This window comes from Phalaenopsis equestris, unplaced genomic scaffold (genome assembly GCF_001263595.1).
Source record: "Phalaenopsis equestris unplaced genomic scaffold, ASM126359v1 Scaffold000417, whole genome shotgun sequence".
In the NCBI taxonomy this organism is placed as follows: domain Eukaryota; kingdom Viridiplantae; phylum Streptophyta; class Magnoliopsida; order Asparagales; family Orchidaceae; genus Phalaenopsis; species Phalaenopsis equestris.
This window is the reverse complement of record NW_018164858.1, coordinates 1345281-1366774: the sequence shown is the minus strand read 5'-3', so window position 1 is coordinate 1366774 and position 21494 is coordinate 1345281. Positions and strand designations below refer to the sequence as shown.

Below are 21494 nucleotides of genomic sequence, written 5' to 3'. Positions count from 1 at the left end.
AGTCGTTTGTCATGACTTAAATCCTCACATCTTCAAGATTATTTGTGCTGATTGCTTCACACAAATGTAAATCCTAATAAATAAAAATTGCAGGATGAAATATCTAAATGCTTTTTCCTAAATTAAAGCCAAATAATAGGACATAGGAGGAAGTCACTGAAGTTCTCCTTCGGATCTGTGACATCCTCTAGTGTTTCTTCCTTTGGACTCCAAAACAAAATGTTCCAAATTTGAACCAATCCCCTTTACACTTCTTAGTCCATTTGAAATGTCCTTACCATTTGAACTCCTTGAAGATAATTTTTCTTGATTTTTTATCGAGAGTATTCTTAGGTAACTTCAGTTATCTAAGATGTAATTAACTATAGGGGCTTGCCCTTATAGGAAGCTTTTCCCGAACCCAACATAATATAAACCTTATTTAATTCCTTATATTAAATAGGGGAACTTGTCGGCCAATACATTGGTTTCGCAGACCAAACGAATGTCATAACTTTCTTTAGTTTATTTGATCGAGCCTCACCCTCAATTCTTGTGTTCATCCTTCGGGATAGATACAAGATTTGAGGTAAATTGCTCTTTCATTAAACTATGAAAATTATGGGGTCAGTTTGACTTCATCTTTTTCAAAACTCAACTTTTTCAACGTCCTTCCGAAGCGGGCAACGGGATTTCAATTCTGATGACCGACAGCTTCTTACGGGCAAACCCCACACCAAAAATAGTGCCGACAGATGGCTACATGAATAATATGTTTATGTTGACTGCTTGTATGTGCATGACTGACTATAATAGAGTCAACCCTTGATGGTACTAGTAGAAGAACACTAAAGTACTCATACACGTATAGGTAAAAAAATATTGTTATTGATGTGTCTTAGTTGACACTGTTTTTAGATGGTGTTTTTGTGACGATTATACATATGTAGAATGCTATTGATATAATAAGGTTCTTTGAATATCATCAAATGTTTTTATTGATTTATTAAAAGCTTGACTAACATACATATTGTTTCATTTTTCTCTTGTATTACTTTGTTTTATGAGTACTAGTATTCACTAGCTTGTTTAGTTCATTATTATTTTAAACTAATTTTCATGTTAATCCAATGATTATCTATGAGTGTTAGAAGAGATTACGTTTATAAAAGACACGAACAAACAATAATGAGGTAAAATTTAAATATATTGTTTTAATTTATTTCAATTAGTAGCTCTTTCATCGATTAAATAGTAACTGAATATAGAAAATTTAAATCACATCGTTCGACCGTATGTTCTCATCTTAGTTAATTCCAAGCCCCGGGCTTGGTCGTGACAGAGTAAATTTCGACACGCCAAACCCGTCATATAATTTGAAGACTTATTTTGACGCAAGGCTAAAAGTGCGATTAAGTAAATTATTATTTATTATTGTTGGTTATAAATAGGGTTAATATGTTTAAGATTGGGGTTATAATGAGATTGTTGTTTTGAGTCTTAGGGTTAGGATTTTGGAGATATCAACTACCTCTCGAATTGTAGATGTTAGGGTTAGGATTTGCGAGATATCGCCTACCTCTCTAATTATAGGTGCTTATTTTTTACGCATTTGAGTTGTATTTTTTTGGTTGATGAAGTAAACAATTTTATTTGCCCTAATTTTGCAATGAAAATTCATCTTCATTTTGTTGGAAGACCTGAAAATGTGGTATGCCTTCAAAATATTTTGCATGGTCTTGAGCAATCATCAAGATTGTGATGCATGAAATTTTTTAATACATGTTAAAAGAAGTAATTATGATTCTTGCAAGTCACACTGGTCTAATCTAATGGTTGGTAGTTTTGTCTTCAACCAAGAGATTTAGATTCAAGGCCTTGCATTTGTGGGGTGTGTGTGTTTGAGTGCGTGCGATAAAAAAAAGAAAACTTCGCACACAATCTAATCATATGAATAGAGTGAAATGGATTTTGAGGCGTATCAAAGGAATACGTGATTTTTAAGCTCCATGTGAAGATATTTTAAAGTGTAGATAGATTCTAATTTTGTAAGCAATGCATATACAAAAAAAGGTTACAAATTGTTTTTGTGAAGCATTTGAAATCACAATTAGTTGGAAATCTTGTTTGCAGTTACTGCGGCTCCGTCAACTATTGCATCAAACTACAATGTAGTTGCAAAATCAGTTCTGGAATTCTTATGGATTATAGATTTTATGTGTGAACTATTTAAGCAAGATGTTTTACATACAACGCCTATTGGTTGTAATAATCAAGGGGTTGTTTGTTTGTCTGATAATCGTTTTCATTATGACAAAGATAAATCATGTGGATGTTAAATTTGTTTCAACTGGGTAGCAATGATCACAAATTTAGTGAAGATTTTAAAGATTTAGTAGATCATAGTTAAAGGTACCAATGATCACAGATTTAGTGAAGATTTTAAAGATTTAGTAGATCATAGTTCTATTGACATGCTACCAAAATCTTTATCCATAAGGCAATCTTGCTTTTTTTTGAGATGCTAAATGAAGTTTAAAGATAGGTATGTATTTTGGATTAATCTGAAGTGGAGATAGTTGTCGAAATATGAGAAATTTGATTGAGATAACATAGGAAACCCCTGATTAGTTTATTCCTTTTTTTTATTCTGTGTCATTTTCTTTTTATTTCAAAATTATTTGTTTTCCTAATTTAGGTTAGATATATTTGGTAAGTTTGTAAATTATGAGAGATTGTTTTTCCTAGATATATGTATCCTACATGTGAATAATATAATTAAGAGAGAAGTATTCCTCTCCAAATCAGTTTTCTATATGGTATCAGAGATTGGGAAGAAACCGTAGCTCACCTTCAGTTGCAAGAGCCCTTCCAAGCAGCCTAATTTCTCCTCGCAGTCGTTGGAATACTTTTTGCAAACGTTCAGGCCATCCTTTGCTTCTTTGCAGAGTCGTCGAGCTCCTCCCACAATTGAAGACTTCGATTGGTGCAGTTGAAGTGGAAGCCGCTAATCCTATCTCGTTGGACTGGCGCAGTCGAAGATCATCGATTTGGCGGCTTTCCAGCCGTGCCTCTCTCTAGTGCAAATTCTCTCCTGCCCTCAAAACTCGTGGGGCGGCAACAAGAAGAAGACCTTGTTTTTTCCTCTACAGTCGGTTGTCATACTCTGTCATCTTCAACGAAATTGTCAAGAAAACCATGAGATGGAAGATTCTAGATAAAACCAGAAGGAGGAGAGCAATCCAAGCAACTCTAGAAGACTTTGCCGCATTTTAGAGAATACTAGAAGGAATAGCTTCAAGGGGAACTCAGGCCCTAGAAAGATCTAGGGCTATATATGTATATAAAAGAATGGTGTAGAACTATCTAGAAACTAAACTATTCTAATGTATCTAGAAAATTCCCTTAGAAATGGAGGGGACTATAAGTAGGAGTTCTTCCCCTTCATTTGCAACCATCCAAGATTCCCAAGCATTCAAGTGTTGTAATAACTCATTCTTAGTGAAGTGTTTCTTCTCCAATAATTCTCCGTACTCTCCTACTCTTTTACCTAGAGTGTTTTGTGCTTACAAGTCCAAGCGTTGAAAGGGTTAGGCTGATTTAGTGCCAAGGAAGAGCGTTGATGCCACACAAGTGACTTGAGATAAGTTAGTCCGTGACATTTGATATTATAACCTCGGTTCGAAGGTATGCCAAAGACTCTTAAAGAGCTTGTCATTGAGCCTGAAGCCACAAATGTCGAGCAATCTCAACAAAGGACGAGGTCGCGAGGAGCAATGGGATTCTGCTGCATCCAAACCACATGGGAGGTCGAAGGAGCTCATAGAGTAGAGGAGGCTATGAACGACATAGAGGCCCAGATAGAGGATCTAGGCCAAAAGGTGAATGGTCTTGAGGAGGAAGACATCACAATTCATTCCACAATCAGAGGTATGATACTTCGAATGGAGAAATCCATGATAGAGCAATTTGTGAAGATGTGAAAAGATCTAATGAAGGAGCTCCTCAATATACAACGATCTCATGAAGAAGAGATCAACAACCTTTGTGACAGCTTGGAGGAGATGCTTGGAGACATTTTGCTATGCAAGACAACATTAACAACATCCACTAGCAATAATACTTTCGAAGTCAAACACATCGAAGTACCAAAACTTAAGATTTTTGGAGGAGCATGCAATGCAAAAGAGGTGGAAACTTCATATGGGGACTCGACCAATATTTTAGAGTGATGGGGATTATGGATGAAGAGGCGACAATACAATTTGCAACTCTTTATCTCTCTGACCTCACTATATTGTGGTAGAGAAGAAGGCGTTGAGACATCTAGAAAGGTTTGTGTAGCATATCCACTTATGATGACATCAAAAGAGAGCTAAAGAGGCCTTTCTACTCTGAGAATGTGGAGGATGAGGCTAGAGCTTGGTGAGAAGTCTCAAGCAAACGAGATCGATTCGTGAAAATATTAAGGAGTTTACTAGCCTGGTCCTTGAAATTCCTGACATGTTCTACAAGGATGCTCTATTCAATTTCATGGATGGAGTCCAATAGTAAGCGAAGACTGAGCTTAGGAGGCATGGAGTGCAAGATCTCGCTACTCTCGTCACCATCATGAAGAGCTTGGTTGACTATACAAACTAGTCTACAAAGCCAAGGGAAAAGAAGAGCAACTATGTCAAAGGTGGGGGAGACTAGGATCAACATAAGGAAGAGACCAATTGCAAATCAACCCCATCCAAGGCAAAAGACAAGGGAAAGTCTAACAACAACAACAAAACTAAACCACACAACAACTGCTTTCTTTGTGGAGGACCTCATTGGGGAAGAGATTGCCCTCAGAAGAAGGCTTTGAACTCTCTTCTTGCAAGCCATCAAGAGGAAGAAAGAAGCGATATGGCAGCACAAGTGGGAGTAATGTTACTGCTCAATGTGGTGCATTCCTCCAAAAATCCCAACAAAGGACTTCTCTTTGTGGAGTGATTATAGGTGGGATATCTGCTAAAGCAATGATAGATACGAGAGCTTCTCACAACTTTATCTCTATCGAAGAAGCAAAGAGGATGAGTCTGCAAATAACTAGAGGAGGAGGCTCCATCAAAGCAGTCAACTCAGCGGCTAGGTCTATACATTGAGTGGCCAAAGGAGTGAAGACTTGTGTCGGAGATTGGTCAAGTACGCTGAATTTCTCCATCATTCCTATGGATGATTTCAATGTAATCCTTGGTCTAGAATTCTTGGATCAAGTGACAGTGTTTCCAATACCATTTGCCAATAGAATGTGCATCATAGAGGGCAATCAAGCTGCCTAGTACCAATAACTAAGACTTCAAGAAAGAAGCCAAAATGTTATCGACCATTCAATTCAAGAAGGGCATTCCGACGAGAGAAGGAGAGCTACTTGGCTATTTTTCATGACTCCATTGAAGAATTAAAACCCTAACAAGACTTGCAAAGGGAAGTGGTGGCAACACTTGAGGAATTTAAAGATGTTTCACCACCGAAATTACCAAAAGAACAACCACCAAGAAGGGAAATCGATCATCAGATGCAATTGGATGTCCGTCTTGCTTCGTCTTAGAGTATGGAGACACTATCTACTCAGCTCTAAATTCTGGGCCATGAAAGATAATATCGCCGCTAGCTTCTTTCAGACCCGGAAGAAGTAAAGTCCCAAGCGGGCTAGATGACAGGATTTATTGGCGGAATTTGATTACAACTTGGAGTATAAACTAGGAATGGCCATTGTAGCAGACGCACTAAGCTGAAAAGAAGAACTTGCAAGAATTTCATAAGCCTCCAGCTCCCTCATAACCAATATCAAGGAAGGGTTGAACTCTGATCCACAAGCCGAAAGTATCATTGCTCTGGTGAAGGATGGAAAAACCTGAAATTTTTTGATACATGAAGATGTCATCTATACTAAAGACCGACACATCTACATACCAAGGTGGGAAAACTTAAGAGAGGAGCTAATCAAAGAATGTCATAACTCTTTATGGGCAGGATATACAGGTATAAAGCGAACCCTAGCACTTCTAAAAACAAATTATTATTGGCTAGGGATAAAGGACGGGGTAGAAGAATATGTTCGCACTTGTCTTGTTTACCAACCAGACAAAGTTGTTCTTCAACAACCAGGGGATTGTTAGAACCACTACTTGTTCGTCAGGGGAGAGCGTCTATATGGACTTCATCTCCAGCTTGCTAAAGTTGGATGGATCTGGAATCATCTTGGTCGTGGTAGATAACTTCAGTAAGTATGCAACATTCATTGCTGCTTCCTCCGATTGTACTGTCAAAGAAGCAACAAGGCTATTTCTCTGCAACGTGGTAAGGCTATGGGGAATACCACAAAGCATTATCAATGATTGAGATCTTCGCATCACTGTGAGATTTTAGACCAAACTATTCAAAATGTTGGGTCAGATCTAAATTTTTCTACATGCTTTCATTCTCAAAGTGATAGACAGGCCGAGAGGATCAATGCCCTCTTGGTGCTGTATTTGCGTCACTCTGTGAGTGCAAATCAATAAAATTTGAGCCAAATTGCTTTATGCGACACAATTCTCTTTCAATTTGCAAAGAAACGAAGCCACCAACAAGAGTTCTTTCGAGATAATCATAGGATAACAACCCATGGACCCTCTCCCTTATAACCAATTATGAAAGAAAAAGTCCAGCATCCTTCAAGTTTTCTAAGTTTTGGAATGGGCAAAGGGAGCTAGCTCGAGCAACATTACACAAGGTCGTCGGGAGAATGAAGAAGTGGGTAGACAAAAAAGAAAAGGCATATTGAGTTTAAAGAAGGAGATCTAGTCCTTGTAAAACTTCTACCTCAACAATTCAAAACATTTCGAAAGGTACATAAAGGGTTGATTGAAAGATACGAAGGGTCTTTCGAGTGCTGAAATAGGTGGGAAAGATCTCCTTCAAACTCAACCTTCCACCAAAATTAATGATACATTCAGTCTTTTATGTAAGCGTGTTGAAGCCCTATCATGAAGACATGGAAGACTCTTTAAGATGGATTTTTATGTGAGTGCCTACAACCATAATCACCTCCTTTGATAAAGAAGTTGAAGTATTACTGATAGACAAGGTGATTAGATGGCAAGGGTTGCCAAACTACAAGGAGTATCTCATCAAGTAGAGAGGATTGCCTGATAGCGAAGCTAGCTGGGAGAATGAAGACACACTATGGAAATTCAAAGAAATGATCTAGCAGTATCAGGAGGATGACACAATGAGGACAATGCAAGCTTAAGTGGGGGAGAGTGTCACTCAATTTTCAAAGAAATTGGCAAGACAACCATGGGATGGAAGATTCTAAAGAAAACCAAAAGCAAGAGAACAATTCAAGTAACTCTAGAAGACTACCACATTCTTGAGAATATTAGAAGGAAAAGCTCCAATGAGAACTTAATAACCTAGAAAGATCTTGGGCTATGTATATATATATATAAGTGAATGGTGTAGGACTATCTAGAAACTAAACTATTCTAATGTAATCTAGAAAATTCTCTTAAACTTTTAGAGGACTATAAATAGAAGTCCCTCCCCCTTATTTGGAACCATCCAAGGTTCCCAGGCATTCTAGTGTTGTAATCACTCGTTCTTAGTGAAGTGTTTCTTTCTCCAACACTTCTCCCTACTCTTCTTCCTAGAGTGTTTGTGCTTACAAGTCCAAGTGTTATGAGGGCTAGACAGATTTAGTGCCAAGAAAGAGCGCTGAAGCGGCATGGATGACTTAAGATAAGTTAGTCTGTGACACGTTGCTTCTCTGTACGCCTTCCTCTACAACCTGAACTCCAGCCCTTCGCTGTAGCACCCAGAACTCTTCCCTTTAGGCAGTTTCTTCTTGCTCTTGTTTAGCCAGTAGAGTTACCAAAATGATCTTCCTCTTGCATAGTGGGTGTTATAGTTATGAAAAAAACCAACTTGTTAGCGAAAGTGATAAGAAAGTGGTCGAGGTAAGAGTTGATTTGAGAAACTAATTGTTGAGAATTTATATCAGAAAGGGCTGAAAAGTATCCCTCATTTATCTTTTTTTGTTCTTCTTATTGTACGCCATTTTGAACATCTATTTTATATATCTTGATAAAGAAAACAATAAAATAATAGCAATCATTGATGCAATCCTACAATGATTGGAGCTCCTTTGACTAAGTTTAATGTTTTCGTTATATTTATTTTTAATAATTTTAACTTATCTTTGACTCACTTTGTTTTTCCTAATGCATGCTAAATAAATTTTCTCTTACTCGTTGCATTCCTTCTTGAAGATCAATAAAAAATATATGAAGCGCCATTATTTGTTGCCATTGTTCTTCTTTTATTTACTTTGTAAATAAAATACATCCATAATTGATCAACCTGACATAAAACAACTTTCTCTCTCCAATGTAGGTGATTTTTCATAGTATATATTTTCAGTACCTTACTCCATAACATTATTTTTACTACTAATTATTTAACATCATGTATATTCTTTATATTTACTAATATTTTTTTCCTAAAAGTTAATGTTAAAAACATTTCTTTTTTAATTATTTGACATCCTATTAGCCTTAAAGATCTATTTAAAAGATTGGTTAACCATACTACTCCAGTAACGCAATTCCTAAATCTAATAGGGATCTTATTTGGAGCTAAAGCTTTTAACCATAAGCAACTTCTAAAGAGGCAACTCAATGTTTTTATTTTTAAATCAATGTATAACATGTTTCATTATATTCTGTAACGCTTTTCTAATGATTTTCTTCAATTAAAATTCTCATTTAATATTTTAGTCAATGATATTTTTGTTTATTATATGAACTAATATGTATTGCACAAGCTTCTTTTAGAACTTAGAACTATTTTCCAAGATAATTGGCTTAGGTTAAATCAACTCAATCTAGACTTGAAATTCAAGTCAACTCAATTATGACTTGAATCAAACTATACATGTTCGAGCCTGAATTGAGTCCACTAGCTTGGACTCAACTCTTTATCACCCCTACTTCCTGTAAAAGTGAACAGAGATAGATAATGAGTCAAAAAGCAAATTTTAAGCAGTTGGGATACAACCTGAAGAAGATGATAAAGAAGAAGCATTGCATTTAATGATGACAGTTTGGTCTTGTTTTCCTTCAATTAACATTTTGTGGCAATACTTGTTTTTTTGACGTATCAGTTGCTTCTCAACTGTGCTTATATCCTTTTACCGATTCACGATCATTTTTATTTCCAATACTTAAGCATTCTTACAATTTTTATACAATGGTGTTGCTGCCTTTTATGACTACGTTCTACTTCATTTTTTTTCTTCTAATTCTCTAATTGGATCAATGCTGCAGGAATGTTCCATTTTATAACGTTTTATTTGAATGTATTTGTTCAGGCGCTTCATCTAACCCCACTCCTGATCTTAAGAAGGAACAGCTTGAGAACCTTGTAATTCGGCTTTTATTAGATCGTGTACTGGTAAGATGACTTTCTGTTTTTGTATTAAACTTGTTTTTTTTTTTCTGCAAAATTAAGCATGGAAACCGGAATCCTCCATATGGGACAAATGCAATCTGGTTGTATCCAGAATTATATAATTAAATTTCCTTTCTTGTACAAGTTATATCCAAAATCTACAATTAAATATCTATTCTCCTTTCATTTCTTGGGGGGCATTCAATTTGGAATGTCCCAATTTGATTCCGAGTAATTGAAGGTTTGGATCTTTTCTTTTTTGCTTTATCCTTGTATAAATTACGAGATAATTGCGGTTATCCATAATACAAGACGTCAATGAGATGGAGAAGCTTTTTTTTCTTCACGTAGTGTCAGAAATGACTTAAGTCTTGATTTAAATAGATTCTAGAGGGTTCATCAATCTTTTTTTTCTTCTTTTGATGTAGTTCCTCTAGTCCGGATTATCATCCTTCATTACTGAGTTTTCTACGGCCCTTTTTGTTGATCTAGTAGCTATCATTCTCTTTTGCTATACTCTTTGGGACTACTTATATCAACCTTTGCTTAACCTTTGCTTATATCCTTCATTTCCTATTTTTTCTCGTCCTTTAAATGTCTTAAACTTTTTAAAATCTGCTGGAAGTTTCTGGAATCAAAAGAGAGCCTTTTCAAAGTCTTTCGAATGAAGAACTACAGAATATTAACTCCTCACTACTTTTGAACAGATGAAACAATTCACAATGAACACATTTTGAAAATATTTCTAAAGGGAAGCTAATCCATCTGACTGGAACAGGGCTAGATATGGAAGATCCAAAATTCAATTTCTGGCATGAGGAGGACTCCATGGTTATGCCATACTTGTGAAATTCCATGCATTATAAAATTATTGAAAGCTACATTATCCTTGATGGAAATCAATTGACAAAATTACTCCACGATGCAACATGTTTTCTGATCTATGAAATTAAGTTGAGGATATCAGTAACAAAATAATGTATAAATTCAATCACATAATATTATTTTTTGATGAGGTGTTTCTAGCTTTAACTAGTTCACTATCAAAACTCCAATATAAATGCTTTTATAATGTCATAATTCACAAAAAGTTGGTAGAAATGAAGAAAACCTTCAAATTAGGTCAAATTTCAATGTTGACTTTGATCAAATTTGAGGATAAGTATTTGGAATGACACTATCACGTCCTATTGAAATGATTGGATTCCACAGGAAGATTTTATTTTTTTGAATCTTTTATTATTAGTATTTTCAATTTTTAGGATTTGATAGCATTGATAAGTCATAATTTTTATTTTCTTCTTTTATTATGGGGAGTTATGACTGATTTTATTGTTTTACTAATGTGGAAGTCATCCCCCTCTATTTATCTTGCAATTGTTTTATATGAAATTGAAGAGGAATATTTATTTTTCTTTCTCCCAAAACTACATGATATTAGAGTCGAAATTCACGAATGGAATCACCCAAAACCATCCATCGCCTTTGTGACCGCTGCCTCACAGTATGTTGCGATTAAAACCTCTTGGGAAGGCAAAATCGAAATGATTGCAAGTAGAGCTACCTAAGAAGGCAACGACAAGATCTGCCTGGGAAAGCAGCAACAAGATCGTTGTGATTAGAGCTACCCGGGAGGCAATGATAGGATTGTATTGTATTTAGACCATCAAACTCCCATCTATTCTCATCTCAAAACTTTTGAGGAATGGAACTTCACTTCTTCCTTTCCACGTGACGATGACTCTAGTCTCGGCATGGAATTTACTCTAATGACGAGTCTTGAAAGCACAAAAGAGATAAAGATGACAACTGTCGTCGCAGCTTCCTCATAGTTTTGTCCTTGAGGGTTTTATTCCTACCACAACATTGTGGATTTCAGCTCCTTGTTAACCGTCTTTGATGCGGAAGCCACTTTTCAGTGCTAGTCTTCTTCCCAGTTGGAACTTTCTCCATCACCTGTGACTCCTCTCTCTTCCTTCAGTCTTTCAGCAACGGGCTTCTTCTCTGCTAATTTTTATCAATATTCGGTGCCATTGGAATTTGTAATTTTAGGGAAAGAAGACTCCATCTTCTTTTTGTTTTTCTAGTTTTCAAAAAGAAGCCTTCCATTTTCGAGTGTCGTGAATTGGATAATCAAACTGGATTAGAAGTAGGCCCATTAGATACTCAATCTTGTTTAATCTTGGTATCAACTTCCATTTTTGAACTAACTCATGATCGAAATCGAATCGAATTTTCAGACTCATCTTCTTTCCTCTGATGATGTCGCAAAAGTCAACGATGATCGGCACCAAAAAAAGTTCTACCGTTTCTATTAGTTCTAGTAATTCTAAAATCAATTCACTCTACCTATAGTGATGCGAGCATTGTACAAAACTATAACATACGAAAGCGACATGTTGGAAGCTTCATAGTAAACCTGCAACTTGGAAACAAAAATATAAAAGTGAAGGTTGGGCCTATCAAATCGCTGCTAATGAAACTCAAGAGTCATGTACCAACTAGAATACACTACCTTTCACTAAGGAGCAATTAGAGCACCTGTACAAGGTATTTAAATCTCCAAAATTGTCATTGACTTCATCTTGCTCTTCAGTACAAAAAAAATATTCTCTTTAGCTATTATATTGTTAAGTGTTAACCCTAAGTTTATTCATTCTTGGATATTTGATTCTGGTACAACTGATCATATGATTGGTTTTTCTAAATTATTCTCATCCTATAGCTCTTGTGGAAGAAATAAAAGTGTCAAAATTGTCGATGGTTTCCTTCAGTAATTGTTGGGATAGGAACTGTCAAACTCATCTCGTTGTTAACCTTTCATGATGTGCTCCATGTTTCCACAGTATTTTGTATCTATTTTTCATTAGCAAAATCACTTTTGATTATCAGTGTCAAGTTGATTTCTATTCTTGTTTTAAATTTCAATAATTGACCACTAGGAGGATTGTTCGTAGTGCTAAAGAAGATGGACTTTATTTATTTGACGATGGACTTAATGCGAATAGATAATGTCAAAATACTTAAATTTTGTTTTTTATTCTAAAGACGATATTTTGTTATGACATTATATTTTAGTTTATCTGAATTCATAATATTAAAATTCTTGTCTCTCAATTTAATTCAAAATTAAGATTTGTCATCTTTTCAATGTAAAGTTTGTTCGTTTGTTACACATCAGCTTGCATCTTTTTCACCAAATGTACAACCGAACTAAACTTTTTACGCTAATGCATAGTAATTTTTGGGATCTGTATAAACATCTTACACACTCCAGAAACAAGTGGTTTGTTATCCTTACTGATGATTACACCAAGTTGAGTCTATTTAAAAAAAATATGAAGTAAAAATAATTTAAAAAAAAATTTACACCATGTTACAAATGCAATTGTAAAAAATTATTTAAATATTACAAAGTAATAATGATCGATAGTATTTTAAAAATATTTTGGTTCATTTTTTTCTAAAAAGGAATAATTCATCAAAGTTTTTATGTTGACACCACACATGAAAATGTATTTGAAAGGAAGCACAAACACTTATTACAAGTTGCTCAGACATTGTTATTTATAAAGTGTTAAAATTTATTTGGGGTGAAACTGCTCTTATTGTTATATTTCTCATTAATAGAACACCCAATAAAATTTTTAATTTTGAAATAACTTCTGAAAACAAATCGGCTTCTTATTTACCTTTAAAGATATTTGGTGTGTTGCAGTTTTTCGCATTCATAGTCATATACAAGGAAACAATAAACCCCAGGTAATAAAATGTGTGTTTGTTGATTATGATCCCACCCTAAAATGTATAAATGTTTTGATCCTATTTTTAAAATATTTGTTTTCATGGATTTCATCTTTTTTGAATTACAATTCTTTTTTATCATCTCATTATCAAGGGGGAGAGGGACAAAACATAGATTTGACTACTGCTTTTCAGGACTAACTTCAAATCAATGACACAAAATAATATTTTTCTAACCTTGATTCTTCAACCTGAAAATCCATACTATATTATATCAGGAGAAAATGGATCGAGTTTTTTAGATATTAAAAATGATTTAGATCTTCCTACTGTACTTTCTCATGATGTTCATGATCCTATAACAACTTACAAATAGGAAACAGGAAAAAGAATTACGATAATTGTACCATTTGACATTGTCTACTCGCGACAAATGACAATTCAAAATAAAGAGTCTAAGAATCATTTGCATTGCCCAAAATCCATGAACCTTTTACAGGTAATGTCCTCCTTGAGCCTTTTACTTATGATCATTTCACTTCATCTTCGAGTTCTGAGTCTTCTAGTATTAAACCTAAGTCTAGCCCTAATATGAAATGTAATTGTTCCAGCCATCCCATTGCTGCTTATAAAAGGGAGAGATCTTTCACCCTATTATTGCCTCAATGTGTCATATGAAAATCTCTCACCCATGGTTGAGGATTTTACCACACACTTGTCTTGTATAAAGATTCTTAGTACTGTGCAAGATGCTTTGAAACTTAAGGAGGATGTTTTCAAGGAGATGAAAACTTTAGAATAAAATGACACTTTGGAATTGGTTGATCTATTTAGGGGGAAGAAAACGGTCGGATGCAAATGATTGTTTATAATCAAATATAGTTTTGATGTCTCTCTAGAACGATATAAGGATCAACTGGTTGCTCGGGGAATTACTCACACCTATGACATTGATTACTTAGAGACATTCGCCCCAGTAGCAAATCTAAACTCTATAGGAGTTTTCAGTCACTTGAGCTAATTTGACTGACCCCTACAAAATTTGGATATAGAAAATGCATTTCTCAATGGAGACTTTGAGGAAGAAGTATATATGGATACACCTTGATTTAGAAAGAAGTTTGACACAAAGGTGTGTAAACTAAAAAGTTTTTATACAAGTTGAAGTGGTCACCTAGAGCAAGGTTTGAAAAATTTACACTGTTAAATGTTAGCGATATACTCAAGGGCAAGGAGATCATACAATGTTCTTCAGACTTTTAAAGGATAGGAAGATAAACTTATTGATTGTGTATGTGGACGATATAATTCTTATCGGAGACGACCTATATGAAATGAATCGGTTGAAGACTTGCCTCTCATCAGGTTTTGAAACCAAGAACTTGGAACCTCTAAGGTATTTTTATGGCATGGATTTTGCTAAATTGAGGAAAGGGATTGTTGTTTCTCAACGTAAATATGTTCTTGACTTTCTAAAGTAAACATAGATGAGTGGTAGTAGGTTTGCAGAAACTCCAATTGATCCCAATCAGAAATTGGGATATGAGAAGAAGAGAGGCCCAGTGAATACAACTCGATATAAAATATTTTTAGGAAAGTCGGTATACTTATCACATATACGGGTCAATATCACCTTTGCTGTGAGTTAAACAGGTTCTCTTTCAGCATATAAATAGAAAGAAATATATAGTTGCTCATACTTGTGCACAAAAGGTCATATATGCTAGTTTGGTTAGGGTGTCTTTTTGTTCTCTTTTGTAACCTTTTTGACTTTATTATTACAAAATGCTCACTTAACATATTAGAGGAAAGAGAGAAGAGGATAGGAAACAACTACGGGTCAATTTTTGTCGACTTAATTTAGTGGAGTGCAACCAAGGAGAAGTCGACGGAGAAGGCGCCAACGGCAGAAAATCCATAGTCGAAGAAAAACCATTGGAGAAAAACTAAGTCCTCTTATTGATGGCTACAACAAAAGGAGTAGGAGTTTCCATAACTTCCGAGAAAGATCTCGACTAGGTTGACGAGTTTTTGTTAACTTGCGAGCAAGATACGCCATCGCAAACGAAAAGTTGGAGAGGAATTTCTCCTTGCAAGACAATCTATATGTTTTGCATGCTAGAAGAAGCATTCCAGATCGAACGGGAACTCTGTTACGTCGTGATCCCGTCTTTGGCTTCTCAGTTATAGGTAGTATTGCAACTATATCGCGAGGTTCTATCACGTAGCTGATGGTTTTGGACGGAACCGGGAGAACAAATGGGTAGGGATGTAAACGAGCCGAACACGAGCGAGTGTTTGGCTCATTTAAAAATAACACTGTTCGTGTTTGCTTGGTTTATATTTCGAACACAAAAATTTGTTCGTGTTTGGCTCGTTTACTTAGCGAACCAAACACGAGTTGTTCGTGAACAAAGAGTCGTTTTGACAACCTTAGTCACACAACTATAGGATATTAAGGTTAGGGACGAGATTTAAATTTTATTATTTATATTAAAACATCTTTTAAATATAATTTAATATATTTTTATTCTATTTTTTTATTTATTAATTTTAATTTTTATAAATTTTTGTAGCCTTATAGACAATAAATTATATAAAAATACCACTCATATATATATATATATATATATAATTTAATTATTTCTATCCAAAATGAGTTGAACACCAATGAATAAATCTTTTTTCGTGTTTGACTCGTTCATCTATTGAGCGCAAAAATATTTTTGTTCAATTTGTTTGCTTAGCAAATTAATTGAACACGAGCTTCTTAACGAGTCGAACACTAACTGTTTGCAAACAACGAGCCATTTTGACAACCTTACAGATGGGATAGAGCCTGCGTTCACGATCACAAAGGCAACAATCGAGCCATTTTGTCATGTAGTCGATGGTTTTGGGCAAAGCTGGGTAGAGGGGAAGGGGCAGAGCCAATGTTCGCGATCACAAGTGATGGTTTTGGATGAAATCTGAAATCGTTCGTTGCTGCTCATGCCTTCTAGAAATTAAATCTATTGACAGATGTGCAAATTGGCGGATTTGAAACAGAGGCAAGACAAAACCTTAAAAGTTATGATACCACATAATATTTGGGGGGAAAAAAGTACTTATTCCTCCTCAATTTTCAAAGCCGCTATTATAAGATAAATAGCAGGGGCATGCTACCGCATTAGGAAAGTCACAAAATCAGCCACAATATCCGCCATGCTAGGAAAAAAGAAAATAGAAATTACTAACATATTATTCTAAACTACTAAAAATGGAAAATAATAAAAATAGAAGACACCAAATGCAGACAATCATAAAATTATGACGGAATTTTTTACTTCATAAAAGTTGAAAAAAAAAAAGAAGAATATTCCTGGTTCCTAGATCTTTGATACTTTGAAGAGGAGAAATGTGTTTCATTGGTAGACTTGCCTCTATTTATGTGGCAGAATTTTATGTTAAAATTTTTAACTTATACTTATGTTAACTACTAATTATAATGATAATAAAGAAAGTTGTTCTGATGGAAGATTATGAATAAATTAAGCTATAATTTGTTAGAAACCTCATTGAGGCTTTATTCAAGCATTTGGATTATGAGGCATATTATGAACATTTATTTAGGATGACAGACGTTAGAGATGGCATTTTATTGAGCTTGCACAATCAATTGAAAGAACTTCAAGCAAAAAGAGATCAAATGATCATTAAAATAAATTGAGTTGAAGTTCTTACAAAGTTAAAGGTTTTACAATATTTTCGGTTTTGTATTCTGAAAAAAAATAAAAAAACTTGAAGTCGCTACAAAATAAATAAATAAATCATTATCTTATCTTGTAAGCCATCTACATCAAAATATGCCTCCACGCCCAAATTTGAAATTGTGTAGTTTGAATTTTCGTCTCTGTTTACGAACTTTAAATCAAAATTGAGCCTGCGATTAAACCTTAATTGCAATTAGATTGTAAACTCACTTTTGAGTGTGAACCTATAAACTCTTGGGTATGAACCTGTGCTTCTAAACAACATTAAGTTTATCATTGAATGTGAAGCTGAACAATTCATATCTATCATTGTTCATGAGTCTAATGATCAAACAGACTGATAAATTTTAATTATGAAATTGGCTAGTATCTATATTCTAAAGATAATAAATAAATTAGGGAAAATGTTTCAACTTTTGAAGAAAATTCTAATAAAATTTTTTCTAAATTGAAATTGGTTTATTTTGTGGTTTGTGATTTTTTAACTCGTAAATTTATTCACATTGACTCGGGAAAAAGTAAAATTGTATCAATATAATTTTGTTACTAATGAAAGTAAAGAAGAAGAAAAAAAATCTAAAATTTAAACTTTGGTCAAACGTAAAAATATTAAAATAACTACACTAATATTGAAACCATTTTGGTTTTTTAATTGAGGTTTTGTTCATTGAAGCTTTCCATATTTGTATCTTTACATATTTTTAATTTTCTTTAACATCTCATTATGTAGGTACCAGTATCCCTTCGAACATATTGCCTTTCTAATGTTGTATTTACTTCTTTTATCATTTATATTATTTACATATTGTTTGATTTGCTTGAATATATTTGCTGAAAACTAATTATTGTTTATGATAATTATATGTCTCTTGTTGATGTAAAGAATAGATATGTAGAATTCAAACTAGATGATAATGTAGTTGCTGGTCTAAGTTCCAATAGACATCTTGCAGGCACCTTTAAGAAGTATATTTCTCTGCCTCATCTTTAATCAAACAAATCTAATCCAAACCGATGAATCAGCAAACTCCTTCCCAATTAGGATAGTGTATTTGGAAGAAACTTAGAGTGGAGAGCACACACTTAATTGTTTAGTGAACTTCAAGACAAATTCATTATAGTGTCATGAGAATTTATGTGAGGTCCGTTAATGTTCAAGATGTGTAAATATGAGCTGTAAATATGAGCTTGGTAATTTGCCATGTTGAGACTGGTTTATTTTTAATTCATTGCTGGCATCTATATTTCACAATCTATCAACCTAACATTATTTTCTTAGTTATATATGCCTGACATTAAGCTCTATACTTTGGGATGTAGAAAGAAGAATTTCAACACACAGCTTATGCAACCAACGCCTATGTTACAATTGGTCCATTATGGAATCAAGTATTGCAAGGTGAGATGCCTTTGCTACATTTAAATGAATTTCTAAAAATTGATTCACTTTGTTTACTTTTATTTTAAACTGAACATGTATTGTGCTTATACTGTGAACAATTATGTAGCTTATTTTGAAGATGCCATAATGTTATCACAGTTCTTTGGCATGCATCAAGTCTTAATTGCTTTGGAAGGTTATAGTGTCATGTTTTGAATCTCTAATTGATATTCAGTTTGAAGTAAAAAAAAAAAACAATATGGACATGTACATGGATGGATAGCGCATCTTATCGTATGCTATGCTTTTTGCCAGAAAATTTAGCAGCCTATGCAGTCTTCATGGTGAATATCCATATTTGAAAAAACACTTTTGCATGCAAAGTATCTTCTTAGAAAATTATTTTATATATATGGTGCACTGGTCGTACAGAAAATTATTTGTTTTTTTATGTTCATAAACAGAATTGTTCGTGAAATCAAAAAGTGACTCGATCAGTCACATAGTATGAAAAAAGAATTTAATGAACTGGCTGTTCAACCTTTTAATTTGCATTGCTCGAGTTTTCCAATGCTGCAACATAAACCATACTTGCATGAAATTCTTAAGGGATTTTTCTTCCAGCTGATTACAATTGTATTACCTAGATATATCTAGAATGTTTTAGCTCTTTTTGCTCATAAAAAAAAGTCGGAGTTAATAATTTAACTTGCTGGATAACTTTTTTTTTTTTCCATGAAATTAGTTGATTTTATACTTTGAAAATGTATTGCTATATGCAAAGGAATTTGAAATTGAAGTTATAATTATGTTAAACACGTAGCAACCCTTAGCATGTTTGCTATCATCATCATCATTATTCTTCTCAATTCCTTGGAGTTAGCTTAAACCAAAGAAGGTTAGTGGCGACGGAATCCCTACAAGTAGAATATGAACTAAGAGAGGGAAGGGGGACACTTGCATTGGGAAGAGAACTGAGGGGAGAAGGGATATAATGTTTAGTTTTGTGTGGGGCTTTGGGAGCCGAAAAATCATTATATTGATGTCCATCCAAGCCTTTACTGCACTTAGACCAATCTGCTTGTACAACTACGAGAAGAGGAATATGTTGTCAAATGTTTGTAATCAATGGGATAAAGAGGAATAATATATTGTGGTACATGAGCCGTAGTTCATGGTTTTTTTTTTATTAGAAAGAGATCGAATGTAGAATGACTTTCTCCTGTTGATTTTCACAAAGGCATCTATGATTATGATCATTGAAAAATCTCGCAGGAGCGATCATACGAATTTATCCTTCTGCTTCTTACGAGTGCATCCTCTGCTGTTATTTATTTGTTTGCTTCTTCACAGGAAAAAGACCAGTGAAGCTTGCCATTTGCGTGGCGCAGAAACAAAATGACGATAGAAATAAAAAAGTCTCTAAACGAGGCCTATCATCAGTTCTGGAATACAAGCTAGATGAACTTCGTAAGGAGATCTCTTCGAGCGAGGTTGGAATATTTCCACATGCTGTTCTATCTACTCAACAAATTGCTCTTCTAAGCATCCAAAAGCCGACCTCGATACCAGAGGTTTTACATCTTTTCCTACTTCATTCAGGGCCTAAATTTAACTGCAGACCGGTGGTTTATCTTTTAATGTTAAAATTGCTGCAGTTGGAAAAGCTAATAGGGAAGTTGAAGGCTGAAAAATATGGTAGGAGAATTGCTGAACTGATTCAGAATTATGTCAGAGAAGAGCAGCCCAATTGTGAAGCAACTGATGCAGATAAAGGTAATGAAAATGAAGGCATTAAGAGACGAAGAAAGAACAAATCCCCTGTTATTATTGAGAGCAGTGGAGATGAGAAGGATTAGCAGTAGTTGAAAGAACCAAAGCAAAGCTCTTCTGTGTTACCTTTTGGGAAGCTGGAAGGCAAAAAAGAATGAATTAGACTAACATTTTCGTTGGAAGAGCAATTGTGAGTGTCTTGTTTATTAAATGCTAAATTTTAAACCTCTGCTGTTGACTCATGAAAAAGCATACTAAATTATATGAAAATTTTGGTAGAGTGTGGCTGTATTATTGCGCCCTTGAATTCTTGTGCTTTAATGTCTTCATATGACAGGTCAAGACTTCTATCGTATATATATCATTAATATTAAATTTTATATAATAAAATACACCTTTATATGCATTTATATTGAAGTGATTGAAATATTAAAATGCTATATATGAACATATAAAAGCTTAAATGCTAGCTATATAAGTATCTTAGAATTATATGACATGTATGTAAATCCCATTTAATGTATGAACTTAATGAACTTATTTGAATCATTAGATTAGTTTTTTTTTTTTTGTTTTTTTGGTTTAAATTTGGCTCATGTTCGAAATCATTCATGAATTTGTGTTTGTTTTAACTCTATTTAATTTAAAGTCAAATGTGTTGATTTCAAATAAATAAAAATTATGGAAATTTACATACATAGCATCCAATTCTTGTGCGTTTACTTGTCTCACACTAAAATTTTGATTTTTACATCTTGAGCACGCTAACTCAAAGCAGCCTAACCTATGTATGAAAATGTGAAGTAGAGTATTTTCACTTTTTTCATGCATATGGAAAGGTGCTTTAGGTGTAAACATTGAAGTTTGGGTGTGAGATATCTAAATGCATAAGAATTTATGTAAAATCCCCAAAATAAACAACTATGTTATTTATTTGCTAAACAATTAATAATGGAAAAATATAATTTAATAATAAATATTTTTTTCTTACTATTTTTATATTTATTTGCTAACCAATTAATAATAAAAATAAAAATTAATAACATCTGCCGATCTTACTGTTGAAAGTATTTTCATGGTGGAGACATTGATATGGTTCTGCTGCAGTTTAGTTTTAAAATTGTCTCTACTTTAATAATGATATTTTTGATTTGATATGAAAGATACCTGGTAATCGGGTGGTTTGTATGTAATACCCCCTAAAATTAAGCGTATGATGTCCTCCTGACTCTCGTTTCTTTTTTACTTCAGTGGATGACAGCAACCATACTCTTGTTGTTGAGATGCTTGAACAATCCTCTCATGTAAAATTTTGGCTTTATATTTCTCTTGATCTTATGTATTCCCTATACAAAATAATACTCAGGACTTTTTTATAATTTTATGTATATTACAAATAATTC

The 21494-nt window shown here is 34.0% G+C and overlaps 1 protein-coding gene across 2 annotated transcripts in view; it reads left to right on the top strand.

Moving 5' to 3' along the window:
• The window catches only part of LOC110027163 (mediator of RNA polymerase II transcription subunit 34), a 102498-nt gene extending 82113 nt beyond the window's left edge, over positions 1-20385 (top strand). For both annotated transcript variants that reach the window (XM_020728473.1, XM_020728474.1), the window contains 4 exons: positions 9362-9444; positions 18258-18336; positions 19672-19892; positions 19977-20385. In XM_020728473.1, the coding sequence (XP_020584132.1) occupies positions 9362-9444; positions 18258-18336; positions 19672-19892; positions 19977-20177 (584 nt within the window). In that variant the 3' untranslated portion in view covers positions 20178-20385. The remainder of the gene's footprint in view (positions 1-9361; positions 9445-18257; positions 18337-19671; positions 19893-19976) is intronic.
• The last annotated feature ends 1109 nt before the right edge of the window (positions 20386-21494 follow it).